This window comes from Oncorhynchus masou, chromosome 13 (genome assembly GCF_036934945.1).
Source record: "Oncorhynchus masou masou isolate Uvic2021 chromosome 13, UVic_Omas_1.1, whole genome shotgun sequence".
NCBI classification, from domain to species: domain Eukaryota; kingdom Metazoa; phylum Chordata; class Actinopteri; order Salmoniformes; family Salmonidae; genus Oncorhynchus; species Oncorhynchus masou.
Genome location: NC_088224.1, coordinates 50,283,745 through 50,299,483, shown reverse-complemented (window position 1 = coordinate 50,299,483; position 15,739 = coordinate 50,283,745). Strand labels below are relative to the sequence as shown.

At 41.4% G+C, this 15,739-nt stretch overlaps 1 protein-coding gene and 1 long non-coding RNA gene across 5 annotated transcripts in view; both read right to left on the bottom strand.

Moving 5' to 3' along the window:
* Positions 1–15,739, bottom strand: part of LOC135552505 (NADPH--cytochrome P450 reductase-like) — a 43,498-nt gene that overhangs the window by 15,976 nt on the left and 11,783 nt on the right. For all 4 annotated transcript variants that reach the window (XM_064984177.1, XM_064984180.1, XM_064984179.1 and 1 more), the window contains one exon: positions 4,650–4,698. In XM_064984177.1, the coding sequence (XP_064840249.1) occupies positions 4,650–4,698 (49 nt within the window). The remainder of the gene's footprint in view (positions 1–4,649; positions 4,699–15,739) is intronic.
* On the bottom strand, positions 7,884–14,776 carry LOC135552507 (uncharacterized). Its single transcript, XR_010457462.1, has 2 exons — positions 14,590–14,776; positions 7,884–14,101 (listed from the first exon to the last, which is right to left on the bottom strand). It is a non-coding gene; the product is annotated as an uncharacterized LOC135552507 (long non-coding RNA).

The following is a 15,739-nucleotide window of genomic DNA, read 5'->3' as shown; positions in this document are numbered from 1 at the left end:
TCTAGTGGTAGCATGAGACAACCCACACAAGTGGCTCAGGTAGTGCAGCTCATCCAGGATGGCACATCAATGCGAGCTGTGGCAAGAAGGTTTGCTGTGTCTGTCAGCGTAGTGTCCAGAGCACGGAGGCGCTACCAGGAGACAGGCCAGTACATCAGGAGATGTGGAGGAGGCCGTAGAAGGGCAACAACCCAGCAGCAGGACCGCTACCTTCTCCTTTGTGCAAGGAGGAGCAGGAAGAGCATTGCCAGAGCCCTGCAAAATGACCTCCAGCAGGCCACAAATGTGCATGTGTCTGCTCAAACGGTCAGAAACAGACTCCATGGGGGTGGTATGAGGGCCCGACGTCCACAGGTTGGGGTTGTGCTTACAGCCCAACACCGTGCAGGATGTTTGGCATTTGCCAGAGAACACCAAGATTGGCAAATTCGCCACTGGTGCCCTGTGCTCTTCACAGATGAAAGCAGGTTCACACTGAGCACATGTGACAGACGTGACAGAGTCTGGAGACGCCGCGGAGAACGTTCTGCTGCATGCAACATCCTCCAGCATGACCGGTTTGGCGGTGGGTCAGTCATGGTGTGGGGTGGCATTTCTTTGGGGGGGCCGCACAGCACTCCATGTGCTCGCCAGAGGTAGCCTGACTGCCATTAGGTACCGAGATGAGATCGTCAGACCCCTTGTGAGACCATATGCTGGTTCGGATGGCCCTGGGTTCCTCCTAATGCAAGACAATGCTAGACCTCATCTGGCTGGAGTGTGTCAGCAGTTCCTGCAAGAGGAAGGCATTGATGCTATGGACTGGCCCACCCGTTCCCCAGACCTGAATCCAATTGAGCATATCTGGGACATCATGTCTCGCTCCATCCACCAACGCCACGTTGCATCACAAACTGTCCAAGAGTTGGCGGATGCTCTAGTCCAGGTCTGGGAGGAGATCCCTCAGGAGACCATCCGCCACCTCATCAGGAGCATGCCCAGGCTTTGTAGGGAGGTCATACAGGCACATGGAGGCCACACACACTACTGAGCCTCATTTTGACTTGTTTTAAGGACATTACATCAAAGTTGGATCAGCCTGTAGTGTGGTTTTCCACTTTAATTTTGAGTGTGACTCCAAATCCAGACCTCCATGGGTTGATAAATTTGATTTCCATTGATAATTTTTGTGTGATTTTGTTGTCAGCACATTCAACTATGTAAAGAAAAAAGTATTTAATAAGAATATTTCATTCATTCAGATCTAGGATGTGTTATTTTAGTGTCCCCTTTTTTGAGCAGTGTATATTGCCATAGTATCTGAGAGGAGGAGGGACATTTATGACGAAATGTGAGGTATATAGACCAATGTACCGTTCCCGTGAATAAACATTTAACTATTGTACTATTGTAGACTGGGCCTCTGTCTGTCTTCATTTCTATCAGTATCCTACAAATCCTGATATAGCAGACTGAGTAGTTTAATTGAATTGGTTAATGAACACGAGAACTAAATTCTCCTGACAGAAACAAGTGAATTAACACTCCTCAGTTAGCAGGCTCAAGCAAGCTAAAACCCACATGGTAGCAAAAACGAACTAGCAGAAATTGTTAACAAGTTCGAAAAAATTTTAAACACACCTTGTGGTAGGCTACTATTTACAAGTCAACAAAAAATAATATATGTCAAAGAAAATATATTCACCCCACCCAGTATTGTAATCAAAACTCACCAGAAAGCATCTAGTCCTTGGCTCAGACAGTGTAGTAGTGTGGGCTCAATAGCATCTCATTAGTGTGCAAGATCTTGAGAATCAGCTGTACATGTGATGGAAGAGTGCACTGCATATGTGATGGAAGAATGCACTGTGCATGGCGAGGGTTGCAATTCCATTGAATTGGGGATAGTTTAACCTAAATCTGCCACAATACCTAGAATTGCCTTGTGTGTAACCCACAAAAAAAGTTCACTGTTATAAGCTGATGAATTTAAGCAAAATTCCCAAAATTCCAGATCTTAACGTCCCATGGAAAATTTCCGGGAAAGTTTCCGACCCTTTGCAACCCTAATTCAAACAGACAGTTCTGTGCATTGAACATGTCAATACCTCTCATAAATACATGTAGTGATGAAGTCAATCTCGCCTCCACTTTGAACCATGCATATGATTAATGTTAGCTTCCTGTGTAAATCCAAGGGCCAGCTGTGCTGCTCTGTTCTGAGCCAATTGCAATTTTCTTAAGTCCCTTTTTGTGGCACCTGACCACATGACGGAACAGTAGTCCAGGTGCGACAAAACTTGGGCCTGTAGGACCTGGCTTGTTGATAGTGCTGTTAAGAAGGTAGAGCAGCACTTTATTATGGACATACTCCCCATCTTCGTTGCATCAATATGTTTTGACCATGACAGTTTACAATCCAGTGTTACTTCAAGCAGTTTAGTCACCTCAACTTGCTCAATTTCCACATAATTTATTACAAGATTTAGTTGAGGTTTAGGGTTTAGTGAATGATTAGTCCCATATACGATGCGTTTAGTTTTAGAAATATGTAGGGCTAACTTATTCCTTGCCACCCACTCTGAAACAAACTGCAGCTCTTTGTTGAGTGTTGCAGTTATTTCAGTCGTTGTAGTAGCTGACGTATAGTGTTGAGTCATTTGTATATATATATATAGACAAACACTTTACTCAAAGCCAGTAACATGTCATTAGTAAAGATTGAAAAAAGTAATGGGCCGAGACAGCTGCCTTGGGGAATTCCTGATTCTACCTGGATTAGTCTGGATAGGCTTCCATTAAAGAACACCCTCTGCGTTCTGTTAGACAGGTAACTCTTTATCCACAATATAGCAGGGGGTGTAAAGCCATAACTTACGTTTTTCCAGCAGCAGACTATGATCGATAATGTCAAAAGCCACACTGAAGTCTAACAAAACAGCCCCCCCAATCTTTTTATTATCAATTTCTCTCAACCAATCATCAGCCATTTGTGTAAGTGTTGTGCTTGTTGAATGTCCTTCCCTATAAGCATGCTGAAAGTTTGTTGTCAATTTGTTTACTGTAAAATAGCATTGTATCTGATCAAACACTATTTTTTCCCAAAAGTTTACTAAGGGTTGGTGAAAGGCTGATTGGTTGGCTATTTGAGCCAGTAAAGGGGGCTTTGCTATTCTTAGGTAGTGGGAATTACTTTTGCTTCACTCCAAGCCTGGGGGCACACACTTTCTAGTAAGCTTAGATTGAAGTAATGGCAGATAGGAGTGGCAATATTGTCCGCTATTATCCCCAGTAATTTTCCATCCAAGTTGTCAGACCCCGGTGGGTTTATGTATTTATGTAATTTCTTAGTTTCATAGTGTAGTTTCTTCTTTTTATTCAGTTTAGTCACATGATTTCTCAATTTGCAATACGTTTGCCAATCGGTTGTGCAGCCAGACTTCATTTGCCATTCCTTTTGCCTCATCTCTCTCAACCATACAATTTTTCAATCGTCAATCTCCAGGGATCAAACAGTTTTTACAGTCATTTTCTTAAATGGGTGCATGCTTAATAGTGACTGGAATAAGCAATTGTGCCAAGTGCAGTGTCTGTTTTACGCCTCATTACACACCACAGACCAACAAACATTCTTTACATCAACAGCATCATACACTATATTAGGCCCAGCCTTTAGAACTTTGGTGTTCCTAGATATGGCTACTATATTGTAATCAATATATCCGATGGATCTGGATACTGCTTTCAAGCAAATTTCTGCAGCATTAGCAAAGATGTGATGAATACATGCTGATGATTTCCTTCATGTGCAGGAATTTGATGCTAATTAGCATTTTCAAACCTGAGAGTAAATTTAACCGAATATATTGATAAAAATCACCTTGTCCGATGTACATGGTTATCAAAACGTCACGCCATGGTGAGCCTACATGAAGCACAAACTTTATTTTAAGTGTTTCTAAAATCCCCTATTGGTATTATGGCTATTTTCGCACCTCCAGTGTTGGGCTCTATGGTCTCAAGGCTTAGAAATCCTTCTTTAACCTGTCTCCTCCCCTTCCTCTACAATGATTGAAGTGGATTTAATAAGTGACATCAATAAGGGATCATAGCTTTCTATGTCATGGAAAGAGCAGGTCTTCTTTATGATTTGTATACTCAGTGTATGTCACCATTCATGGTTCCCATGATAAATCATTAGACAGTGAGCAACAGAGACAAGACGAAATGATGGCGTAAAATACCATCATTATTTTATTTATTTCATCTTCTGATATCTGGGGACTTTGAAGCCAAATCACACTTGCTTACTCAAGCCTATATCAATTTCTCAAGATCAGCTAGTAACGTTACTGCGCAGACCTAGGTTCAAATGCAATTTGAAATCTTTCAAATACATTTAGCGTTTGCTCTTTTCTGCCTGGATTGCCAGATGGCCACGGTTTTCATCTTTTCGACAATTCTATTGACTATTGTACCAGAAAAGCTCAATCCAACCCAGAACATATTTCAAATAGCATTTGAACCCAGGTCTGGACTGAGGAGTCTGGAGGATCCACTGCAATCCGTCAAGCTGTCCTCTAGCTAAGAACCATTATGTAAAGCCAGTCTAGTAGCTTGACCATTGTCCTTCCCACCCCCAATATACAGGAAAATAGAAAAACACTAACTGTTTTCTTCATCTTCTCAATAAAACTAGTCTCTCGAGTAGAAGGTGCTCTGAAAGAAAAAGAAGACAAATGTTATGTACTTTCAAAGTCTATTGAGAAAATCACACACTGAAAAATAATTCTTTCACCACTATATGCTGGGACATTAAACACTGCAAATCAATGATGCTTTTCACAAACAAGAAAAGCATATGCCTGGTACAGGGACGATCACTTTTCACACTAATAGTTTCACATGATGAACATTAATAGGAATGTTACAAGCATGTCATTGGAGGACCTTCACACTTTCCTATAGCCTGGTTGCCAGATCGGTTTGTGTTTCAGCCAACATTGCTTGGCATGACAGTGAACACCACAACAGAGGAGTTGGCTAAAAGAATGCCAGGCTATCTTGTTTAAGAACCTATTCTCACTACGAGAGACTGCCAAGAGAGTGAGAAAATTCCCTCGGCTAGACCTTTTACTGCAATGTAAACTTGTTAACTTGTCACATCTTCGACCGCTGCTTCCGGAGGTAGCGCATGTCACTGGCCCGATTGTCTGATCTTCATGTCTTAAAGTAATGATGGACTGTCGTTCCTCTTTGCTTATTTCAGCTGTTCTTGCCATAATATGGATGGTCCACAAATGAACTTTTAACAAGGAACACCTGTTAATTGAAATGCATTCCAGGTGACTAACTCATGAAGCTGGTTGAGAGAATGCCAAGTGTGCAAAGCTCTCATCAAGACAAAGGGTGGCTACTTCAAAGAATTTCAAATATATTTTGATTTAACACTTTTGTTTACAACATGATTCCATGTGTTATTTCATAGTTTATGTCATCACTATTATTCTACAATTTAGAAAATAGTAAAAATATAGAAAAACCCTGGAATGAGTAGGTGCGTCCAAACTTCTGACTGGTACTGTATTTCAAAAAGTGAGGCTATCACATTTTGTACCATATGCCACAGTCTAAAGAGAGACTGTACTTCCTGATTTAGCCTCGTTTTAGATTTGGTCATTAAGAAATGCAAGCGGCCATGACTGAATTCAAACTTGAGTTGGTTTCGTGTGCGTGTGTGTTCGCAGGTGGGACACCTCAGCTGGTGTGAGACTGTGACAAAATTGGTTTGACTTTGGATAGCCTCTCTCTTTGGATAGCCTAGTCGGGGCTAGTTAGGTACCATCAAATTACATAATGTAAATGAGACAATATGTTCATGTTGCACACCAATTATTTGTCATTCAACGCTTTCAATATTTGTATATACATGTCTACTATATTAGTTACAATGTTTTAAAGTCATTGAAATTTGGAGCCCTTGGAATTTTAACATTGTCCCATAGGGATATCCAAAGTCAACCCACATTTACCACAGGCATTCTGATCGGGGTGTGCAGCTGCTCTTGTCATGGAGAATTGTCTCAGAAATATAATACTCTTACAAGAACTTGTGAATTCAATATACACTTTAATACAAAGTAGCAAAACTGAGCACTTCCATGGAAGGACCCTATCACAAACATAGCTAACATATGTTCATGTTTTAAGACGGTCATAGCAAGGTTCATTTAGCCATTTGATTTGGAGTTTTAGGCACTTAAGGTATATAAAATAAATTACAATTGTTTGATGAAACATTGAATTTGGCCTTATTGCTTAGTCCATAGAAATGTACCGAACAGCAGCTTTATAAATGGATAAAGACAGCCACCCCCCCACCCCCCAAAAATGTAAATGAAGTTGGTCTGAAGTGCCTGTCCTATATCTGATAAGAGAAAAAAAAATGTTTTTATGCATTTAACACCTTATTTAAGGCACTGAAATATCTTCATATATTCACTTCCATAATTTTTCTTACTGCTAACCGGCTCCTTTCAGACTAGTTTTGTGAGGCTTGTGAGGCTAGAGCAAACTGACAGAAGTTGGCAGATCGGATGTACCAACTTCATACAAGTATCGTGATGCTTGTGGGGGTCGTAGAGCAAAACGGAAAACATCATCATACTTGTGAGTCTCACATCTTTGCACAGAGGGCTCAAAATATACTGACCAAAAATAAACGCAACATGCAACAACTAGCGATTTTACTGCGTCACAGTTCATATAAGGAAATCAGTCAATTCATTAGGCTAAGCATTTCACATGACTGAGCAGGGGTGCAGCGATGGGTGAGCCTGGAAACACATAAGCTCACCCATTGGGGAGCCAGTCCCAGTCCCAGCCAATCAGAATTAGTTTTCCCCCACATAAAGACTGTATTACAGTCAGTTTCATCAGCTGTCCAGGTGGCTGGTGTCAGACAATCCTGCAGGTGAAGAAGCTGGATGTGGAGGTCCTTGGTTGGTGTGGTTACACATGGTCTGCGGTTGTGAGGCCGGTTGGACGTACTGCCAAATTCTCTAAAAAGAAGTTGGAGGCGGCTTATTGTAGAGAAATGAACATTAAATTATCTGGCAACAGCTCTGGTGGACATTCCTGCAGTTAGCATGCCAATTGCACGCTCTCTCAAAACTTGAGACATCTGTGGCATTCTGACAAAGGATAAAATGCTCACCAACAGGGATATAAACAAATTTGTGCACAACATTTGAGAAATGTTTTTTCTGGGATCATTTCTTTCAGCTTATGAAACATGGTACAAGCAGTTTACGTGTACCGTTTATATTTTTGTTTAGTATAATAAACACAAGAGCCCAGCAAAATGGATGAGTGTGACGGTATAGCAGGAACAACGGCACCTAGTGGTCAAAACCTGGTACTTTCACACTACTTTATGGTAAATGATGCAAGGGACTTCAACTACTAATTTCTCTGCGGGGAAAAAACTTCACCAGATTCACAGGGAATACATTACATAGTATGGAAAAGCAATATTCCAAGCCACAGCTTCATAGTAATTGTCCAAAAGACAATTACATAGTATGGATTACATAGTATGGAAAAGCAATATTCCAAGCCACAGCTTCATAGTAATTGTCCAAAAGACAATTTATACTTTATACTGGTTGTTGGGGTGGGATTGCATGGGGTGTGGGGGGTATGGTCTGTGGATGGCTTTTGTCAAACAAAATGTGGACTCCTCCAGTCTTACACATTGGTAGGAAAAAGTTTACCCAACATCTGATTTGGAACACTATATTTATTTAATATTATCGGAATCCTATAAATTAAACATTTGGATGCAATCAATTAGCTGAATTTCTCAGCTCAAATTATATTGAAACAAAATAATGATTCATGACTTGGTAACAGGAAATACCTTTATTTCCATGACATACTTTAAAAGTAATGTTAGACTGAAGTATACAATCAACTTTAAAAAAGTTACTTATCATGCAACATCAATTTAAAATATTTTGGATATCAGAGCAACCTTGAGGGAATCTTATTTGAGTCAGAAAAGGATGTTCATAGAGGGAAGATGTACAAAACCTTTTCAGAGAGCATATCCAACTGGCAAATCTTAATCTTAACCAAGACTTAAAAATAACTGATGTTGGCAAAAGATGGAGGGAAAGAGCATAACTAACGAAATTACAGTTAAAGGAAATGTATGCTCAATCCAGTATAAACTAACCTATTATACAAGTGACAAAATTTACAAATTCTACAGCACAACAGCAGAGTCATGTCTTCAGTGTAAAATTATTAATTACTCAATAATTAATGCTTTCTGGGAATGCTGTAAAGTCCAGAAATTGTGGGCGGAAATAGAAAGATGGCTGCCAGAAGTATTACAAATGTAAACATACTTTTAATCCATCTGTCTGCATATTTCAAGACATGGCAACCCGATGGGTTGGACAATTCTTTTCTAATCACTCATCTTGAAAAAAATGAAATCAATCAAATCCGCCATCATTAACACAGGAAAATTCTAATTATTTATTATTTAAATATTGAAAGTGCGTGGGCTATGGAGACACAAAATGGTGCAGTTTCAGCAGTGGTGGGCCGTCAGGGCCAGCAAGGCCTTCTCTGCTGGCCTAAACATCATCAGAATCTAATTTTTTTTTAAATATATTTTCCCACAAATATGTATTAAATTATTCCCCAGAGTAAGAGTTACACTCTTCATTTCATAGCGTTCCTCTTGGTTGCACTGCTTCCAGCCCCAGGTTGAGATTTGGAGGGCTGGTCTTTATGTTTGGATAAAATATCTATCATATTCAGCCATCATGTGTTGCCAGGGGTCTAAAATCTGCCCTCAGGCCTTCAGAATCAACAGTGCGGGCGTTTGTAGCTTAAAGTGAATGCAAATTAAAATTTTGTGTCAACCAATCAGCTTTAGAGTTGGCTAATGTACACCTGCTGGCTGGCTCCAGTGTTACACAGGAGCCAGCAAGCAGGTGTAGTGCCTGCACGTCTTTTGATTGGATTACCAATATTGAGAGGCAGGTCCTATATGGGCAGGTCTCAGAACTAGGAAACTGAAATTGATCAACGAATTAATTCGCGTACTACTAAACTGTTTTTTCAACCCACAATGGCGGAAGGAGAAGATATCGATTTGGTCGAGGATATAATTATAACGCCATTCTCAAGACAAACTTTTCAAGAAAAGTTAGACATTGTCAGGAGAGGTAGACGCCGACGCTACAAAGGCGACGCTTCAAAGACAGGCTCCGAGAAGCACTGCAAACTGTACTGCTGGGAATGCCTATTATTTGCAAGTGATCAATTTGGTGTTTGGAGCCACACTGGCTTTGCAAACCTGAGTTGTCTAACCAAGGCAGCAATGAGACACCAAAGTACGGCTGGGCACTTACAAACAATGGTGCTTTTGAAAACTTTTGGGGACACCCGAGTGGATCTACAGCTCAACGAACAAGCGCGCAGGGCAACGAAGCTGCACAATGAAAAGGTTATGTACTCTTCCCTTGCAATTCTCTGAATAAAAATGTAAATTTCAAGGTGACGCAACGCCTGGTTATACTGCGTTTCTGTCTAAATGTATAGTGTCTAGAGCCATGGCATCATAATGATGGTAATAAGAGGTGGATTAATTCGGGTGGGACTGTGTAGGACTTCACTGAAGGCCCAGGCCCCAGAACCACGGCACGCTACTGAGTTTCAGGCCATGTCGCGAAAAGTGATGCAGCTGCTGTAGATGTGGGTGTGTGTTAGTGGGTCTGGCAGGTTTCAGCAAGACAGCAAGACTTTATTAATACTTTAAATGCCACTTGGAATGCAATTTCAGACCAATTCTACAACAAAAGACCTCTGCAAAAAGTGCTGAAGGACACCAATTACTTAAGTTTAGGGACATTGTGCAAATGTGTTCATTAACAAGGAAACAGTTAAAGTACAGGGTTGACATTGTAACCAACAGCGCAATGTTAGATGCATATAAAAAAATAAAACAATTGCTGGTGCCAATCCACTACCTACCAGACCTGGGACAACTAACTTCAACTACGCTCAAAATGAAGGGAAGAAACAACTTGCTCTCGGCTCTCTGTCGAATCGTACTACACCGGCTCCAACGCTCGTCAGATGAGGCAGGGCTTGCCAACTATTACAGACTACAAAGGGAAGCACAGCCGAGAGCTGCCTAGTGACAAGCCTACCAGATGAGCTAAATTACTCTGTTCGCTTCGAGGCAAGTAACACTGAAACATGCATGACAGCAGCAGCTGTTCCGAACGACTGTGTGATCACACTCTCCGCAGCCGATGTGAGTAAGACCTTTAAACAGGTCAACATTCACAAGGTCGCAGGGCCAGACAGATTACCAGGATGAGTACTTCAAGCATGCGCTGACCAACTGGCAAGTGTCTTCACTGACATTTTCAACCTCAACACAATTATCCCAGAAACCAATTTGCATACCGCCCCAACGGATCCAATCTCTACTGTACTCCACACTGCCCTGTCACACCAGGACAAAACAAACACCTATGTGAGAAGGCTATTCACTGACTACAGCTCAGAGTTCAACACCATAGTGCCTTCAAAGCTCATTACTAAGCTAAGGACCCTGACACTAAACACCTCCCTCTGCAACTGGATCCTGGACTTCCTGATGGGTCGGCCCCAGGTGGTAAGGGTAGGTAACAACATACTCGCTACGCTGATCCTTAGCACACACCTGACGGACCCCCGTGTTCAGTCCCCTCCTGTACTCCCTGTTCACTCATTAAGTTTGCCTATGACACAACAGTGTCTGATCACCAACAACGACGAGACATAATATAGGGAGGAGGTCAGAGACCTGGCCGTGTGGTGCCAGGACAAGAACCTCCCCCTCGACGTGATCGGGACTAAGGAGATGATCGTGGACCCATTCTCATCGACGGGGCTGTAGTGGAGCAGGTTGAGAACTTCAAGTTCCTTGGTGTCCACATTACTAACAAATTAACATGGTACAAGACAGTCGTGAAGAGGGCACTACAAAACCTATTCCCCCTTAGGAGACTGAAAAGATTTGGCATGGGTCCTCAGATCTTCAAAAGGTTCTACAGCTGCACCATCGAGAGCATTCTGACTGGTTGCATCACTGCCTGGTATGGCAACTGCTCGGCCTCCGACCACAAGGCACTACAGAGGGCAGTGAGTACGGCCCAGTACATCACCGGGGCCAAGCTTCCTGCCATCCAGGACCTCTATACCAGGCGGTGTCAGAGGAAGGCCCTACAAACAGCCACCCTCGTCATAGACTGTTCTCTCTGCTACCACATGGAAAACGGTACCGGAGCGCCAAGTCTCGGTCAAAGAGGCTTCCAAACAGCTTCTACCCCCAAGCCATAAGACTACTGAACATCTAATCAAATGGCTACCCAGATCTCTTGCATTGCCCCCCCCCCTTTACACTACTGCTACTCTTATTATAAATGCATAAGTCACTTAAATAATTCTACCCACACATACACATACATATATATATACACATACATACATATATATATACACATACATACATACATACATACATACATACATACATACATACATACACATATATATATATACATATATATACACATACATACATACATACATACACACATATATATATATATATATACACACACACACACACACACACACACACACACACACACATACATAAACCTCAAATTACATCAACAAACCGGTGCCCCCGCACATTGACTACCAGTAACCCCTGTATTTATCCTCGCTATTGTTATTTTACTGCTGCTCTTTAATTATTTGTTACCTTCTTATTCTTTTAGGTACTTTTCTCAAAACGGCATTGTTGGTTAAGGGATTGTAAGTAAGCATTTCACTGTAAGGTCTACTGCTGTATTTGGAGCATGTGACAAATTAAATGTATTTTGATTTATCATGACATTTGTCTTAGTTCTTACTGTCCAACTCCACCTCGACTTGTTTCAATACAAATATTTTCTTCTTATATCTCCTCCTGAGGGTGCTGGACTTCGTGATGAGTGGATCCATCAAGGTGCCAGATTTTCCCTCTGCTTGCTCTGCAAATTTGTCTGCATCCTTCATCAGGCTGCCAGAAACCTCCAGCAGTTTCTTTTATTTTCTCTACAGCGCATCTATGTTGTCCTCTGTAGCTTTTCTCTTCTGCCCTTACACAGCACGTTACCTCTTCTCCTGGTCCAGGTGTGCTCTGTATTTTGACCTTGCTGATCCAGCAGAGGTCAGTAGCTCCTTGGTGAGAGGGACCTTTACAACCCCACCACAGACTGACATAATCCCACACCAGTCCCTGGGTAATGATTGTACCCTCCTAGGGATGGTGCGGTGACCGTATTACCGCCAAGCCTGCGGTCATGAGTCACGAAGGCAGTCAAATTCCACATGACCGTTTAGTTACGGTTATTAGGCTTCTCCAAGCGCTGATGCTGCTGCTGGTCATTAGTAGCCTCATCAAACTTGCTAACTGCCTGATACTCAGCACGCCATTGTCCCTGTAATCACTCTGACATCAATGGAAAATCAAATCAAACACTTCATGAAAGACCATGAGCTCATGTTGCGCAACATTTCTATAGGCTAGGCAATAGTGGGAGAAAACATGGCCGCTAACAAAAAAGAGGATCTAATGAGCTTCTATAGGCTAGGCCTACTATATTTATTTCTCAACTTTCCTAATATTAAGCACATTGCTTATATTCACAACAGGAGTATAGCCTACCTGGCTGGCATGAAAATAATCCACAGGGAAAAGTGTCCTCCATTCACTATTTAAGTGCGTAGATGACATGTATTTTTTCCCGCTGCACGTTTCTATACAGATGCATGATAATGGTCCATTCTAAATCATAACAAAATGTCCCACATATACTAAATAATATATGTAAAGACAAGATCAAATCAAGAATAGTCTGATGGGTGACAATATTAGCTCATCACTTGTGAATTATATATTATGAAGCCCAGCATAAGAAACTATGCCTTTTTTAGCGAGTTGTTCGAATCATAGTCGCACACCTGATGTAGCCTAGCCCATAGGCCTATATGTTTTAATAAAGGTTTGTATCACAACTAAATTGGCCAAATAACTTCTTAAAATTTAGCACATTAATTCACTTTATACGGGGTGTAGCGCCTAACTGGCATATATATATATAAGCAACGCGTGAGTTCCAAATTTGGGGAAGATCATTTTCACCATAAAAATGCACCTTTATAATAAAAGCATGCATAATTGCATTTGCAGTCACTTTTGATAATGCAGCCTTACAATGCATTAAAAACAAAAACATGTTGTCAACGTTTGTAGAACAACTAAAGTTACTAGAATAACTCTAAACTAAGCAAATAGGAGTACCTATTTCTTTGTTAACCGCTCCACACAGAATAGCCGCATGTCCGCACTCCCTCAGATCATTTGGAGAAAATTTTTTATTCAGCTTTGTTCAAGTGTATTCTTCATACTATAAAATAACACCAGAGTATTATAAGCATATCATGTCTGCTAAATTAACTAGTGTAGCCAACAGCCATTTGGCATAGCTAGATCAGGACCCAACATAAGGACAACTCAGAGGATGCTATTCTTTTCTTCTGAAATAAACACAATATCATGCTTCTTTAGACATGTCTAAAATAAACAAAGTATTCATTGTGAAGGTGTAGGCTATATTACATGGATTTATTATACTTTTTAAAATGTCTTCTAAGCTGTGTGGGGAAGCCAGGAGATTCTAAATGTGTTTATGTAAACGGTCAAGTACCGTGAAACCGGCAGTTTTTTGCTTGATAAATCACCGGCTGACAATTTTGTGACCGCCACAGCCCTATACCCTCCTGCATGTTACAGGTTTCCAACTCCTTGTGGATGGAGAAGCCTCTCTCGACAGCTGCCTGCTCATGGGACAGAAGAAGCTTCTTACAGAAACCCCAAAGCTCAGGGTACAATTGGCTGAGGTAACCATGCAGGAATACATCCAGCCTCGTCTCTGTGGGCCGGAAAGAGAGGAAGTGCTTACTTTGGTCCTCAAGGGATAGGAAGTTCCCACATCACCTGTAATAAAACAGTTGAAAAGAAATAAGTGAAAACTATTATTTAGATGAATCATATTACATCAGACATAAGTTATAGTTGGGTATACATTTGGTAATAAATCCAGAACAAAACCTTTTCCAGACCTATTCTATTAAACTGTTAATACCAGCAGAGACACCTCCTGACAACTGCTTGTCGAGCAGAAACTTATGCACAAGACTGCTCATCCTTTCCTGACACCAGTCTGGGTCGGAGTATATGACAGTGAGGTCCAAACACACCATACGTCTTAGGATGGGGTATTTTAGGTGGGCTCTTGTCCTGTACTTTCTTTTGGATGTTTGACATAGCCTTTATGCAGTCCCTCCTAAACTCTAGGACAGTGAGTTCTCCTTACACTGTTTTTTCTCCAAGGACAGTGGGCCGTAATTTGCGCTGAATGACTTAATACAATAGAAAACTATCCTCACCATAATTTGATAGAAAGTAATACATTCTCACATTACCTTGAGGACTGACTCGGCACCCAAGCCTATGTCAACTTCCTTCGGGTGGGCCCAATTATTTTGGTCAGCGACACCCAGTCTGATCATCTGTCCTGGAGGAGCTCCCTCTTGACAGAACGCCTAAGCAGACTATGCCAACAGGAAAACTCAAAATGTAATGCAAATACCATTTTAACCACATTCATCATTAAATACATGTATATTTCCAAAACTCTCTTATCTTTATCATCTCCTCTATCATAAGCTTCATATCATCAACAGTACAATCAGTGACAAGAGATTTAATCAAATTGTGCACTGCTATAATATAAATCATTACCATTATCAACTCTTTGTAGTGGAATGGCATCACTGGCTCTTCAATCTGGTACTTGGTCAAAAAGGGGCTGAAAGTCCTGGAGACAACCATGAAGAACCGCAGTTTGACCCAAGATGAGCTGATCTTGCTGAGCTGTTTGTGTCAAAACGACTGTTCCAGGGGTTGAGAGCAATGCGAGTGGTGTAATCCGCCTGTAACGTTAGCCGTCTACCGTAGTTTCATGTCGACATCCGTTACCACTTCACCACAGCCAATCTCTGCAAGCTAACTGATTATGCTGTGTTGAAAGAAAATATGCCAACAGTCATGAGTGACTCACTGACTTCTGTCCGCTGCGGGAACGTTACAGGCTGACTACACCGCTCGCGTCGCCTGCGGGAGCGTTGCAAAATAAATTTACAAATCTATATTATTCAATTATTGCGCGCCAACGAGTGTCTTCGTTGCCAAGTGCTAAAATAGAAGTCAGTTCTATTTGTAACGCAGATTGCGCTGCAAGTCCTGTCACCTGTCCCATCTCCTCATTGGTTTATAGAAGCAGGTACCCACGTGCCATCTCCTCATTGGTTACACCCATGTGGGTGACTGAAAGACGAACGAGGTCAGTGGCGGTAATGCACCTAATTTATGAAAGTTGCCAATTGCAATATAAAGTCAAGAGAAGAAAAAGCCTGGAAAGAAGAGAGATGACTAGAAACTATTCGGTTGACCATTTTGTGTGTAGATTAATTGGCGGAGTAGAGGGCCTTGTGCATTTCAGGTAAAATAACAACTGAATGTTTATAATCAATATTTATAGTCAATATCCCAATCTATATTTAAGACCTTTTA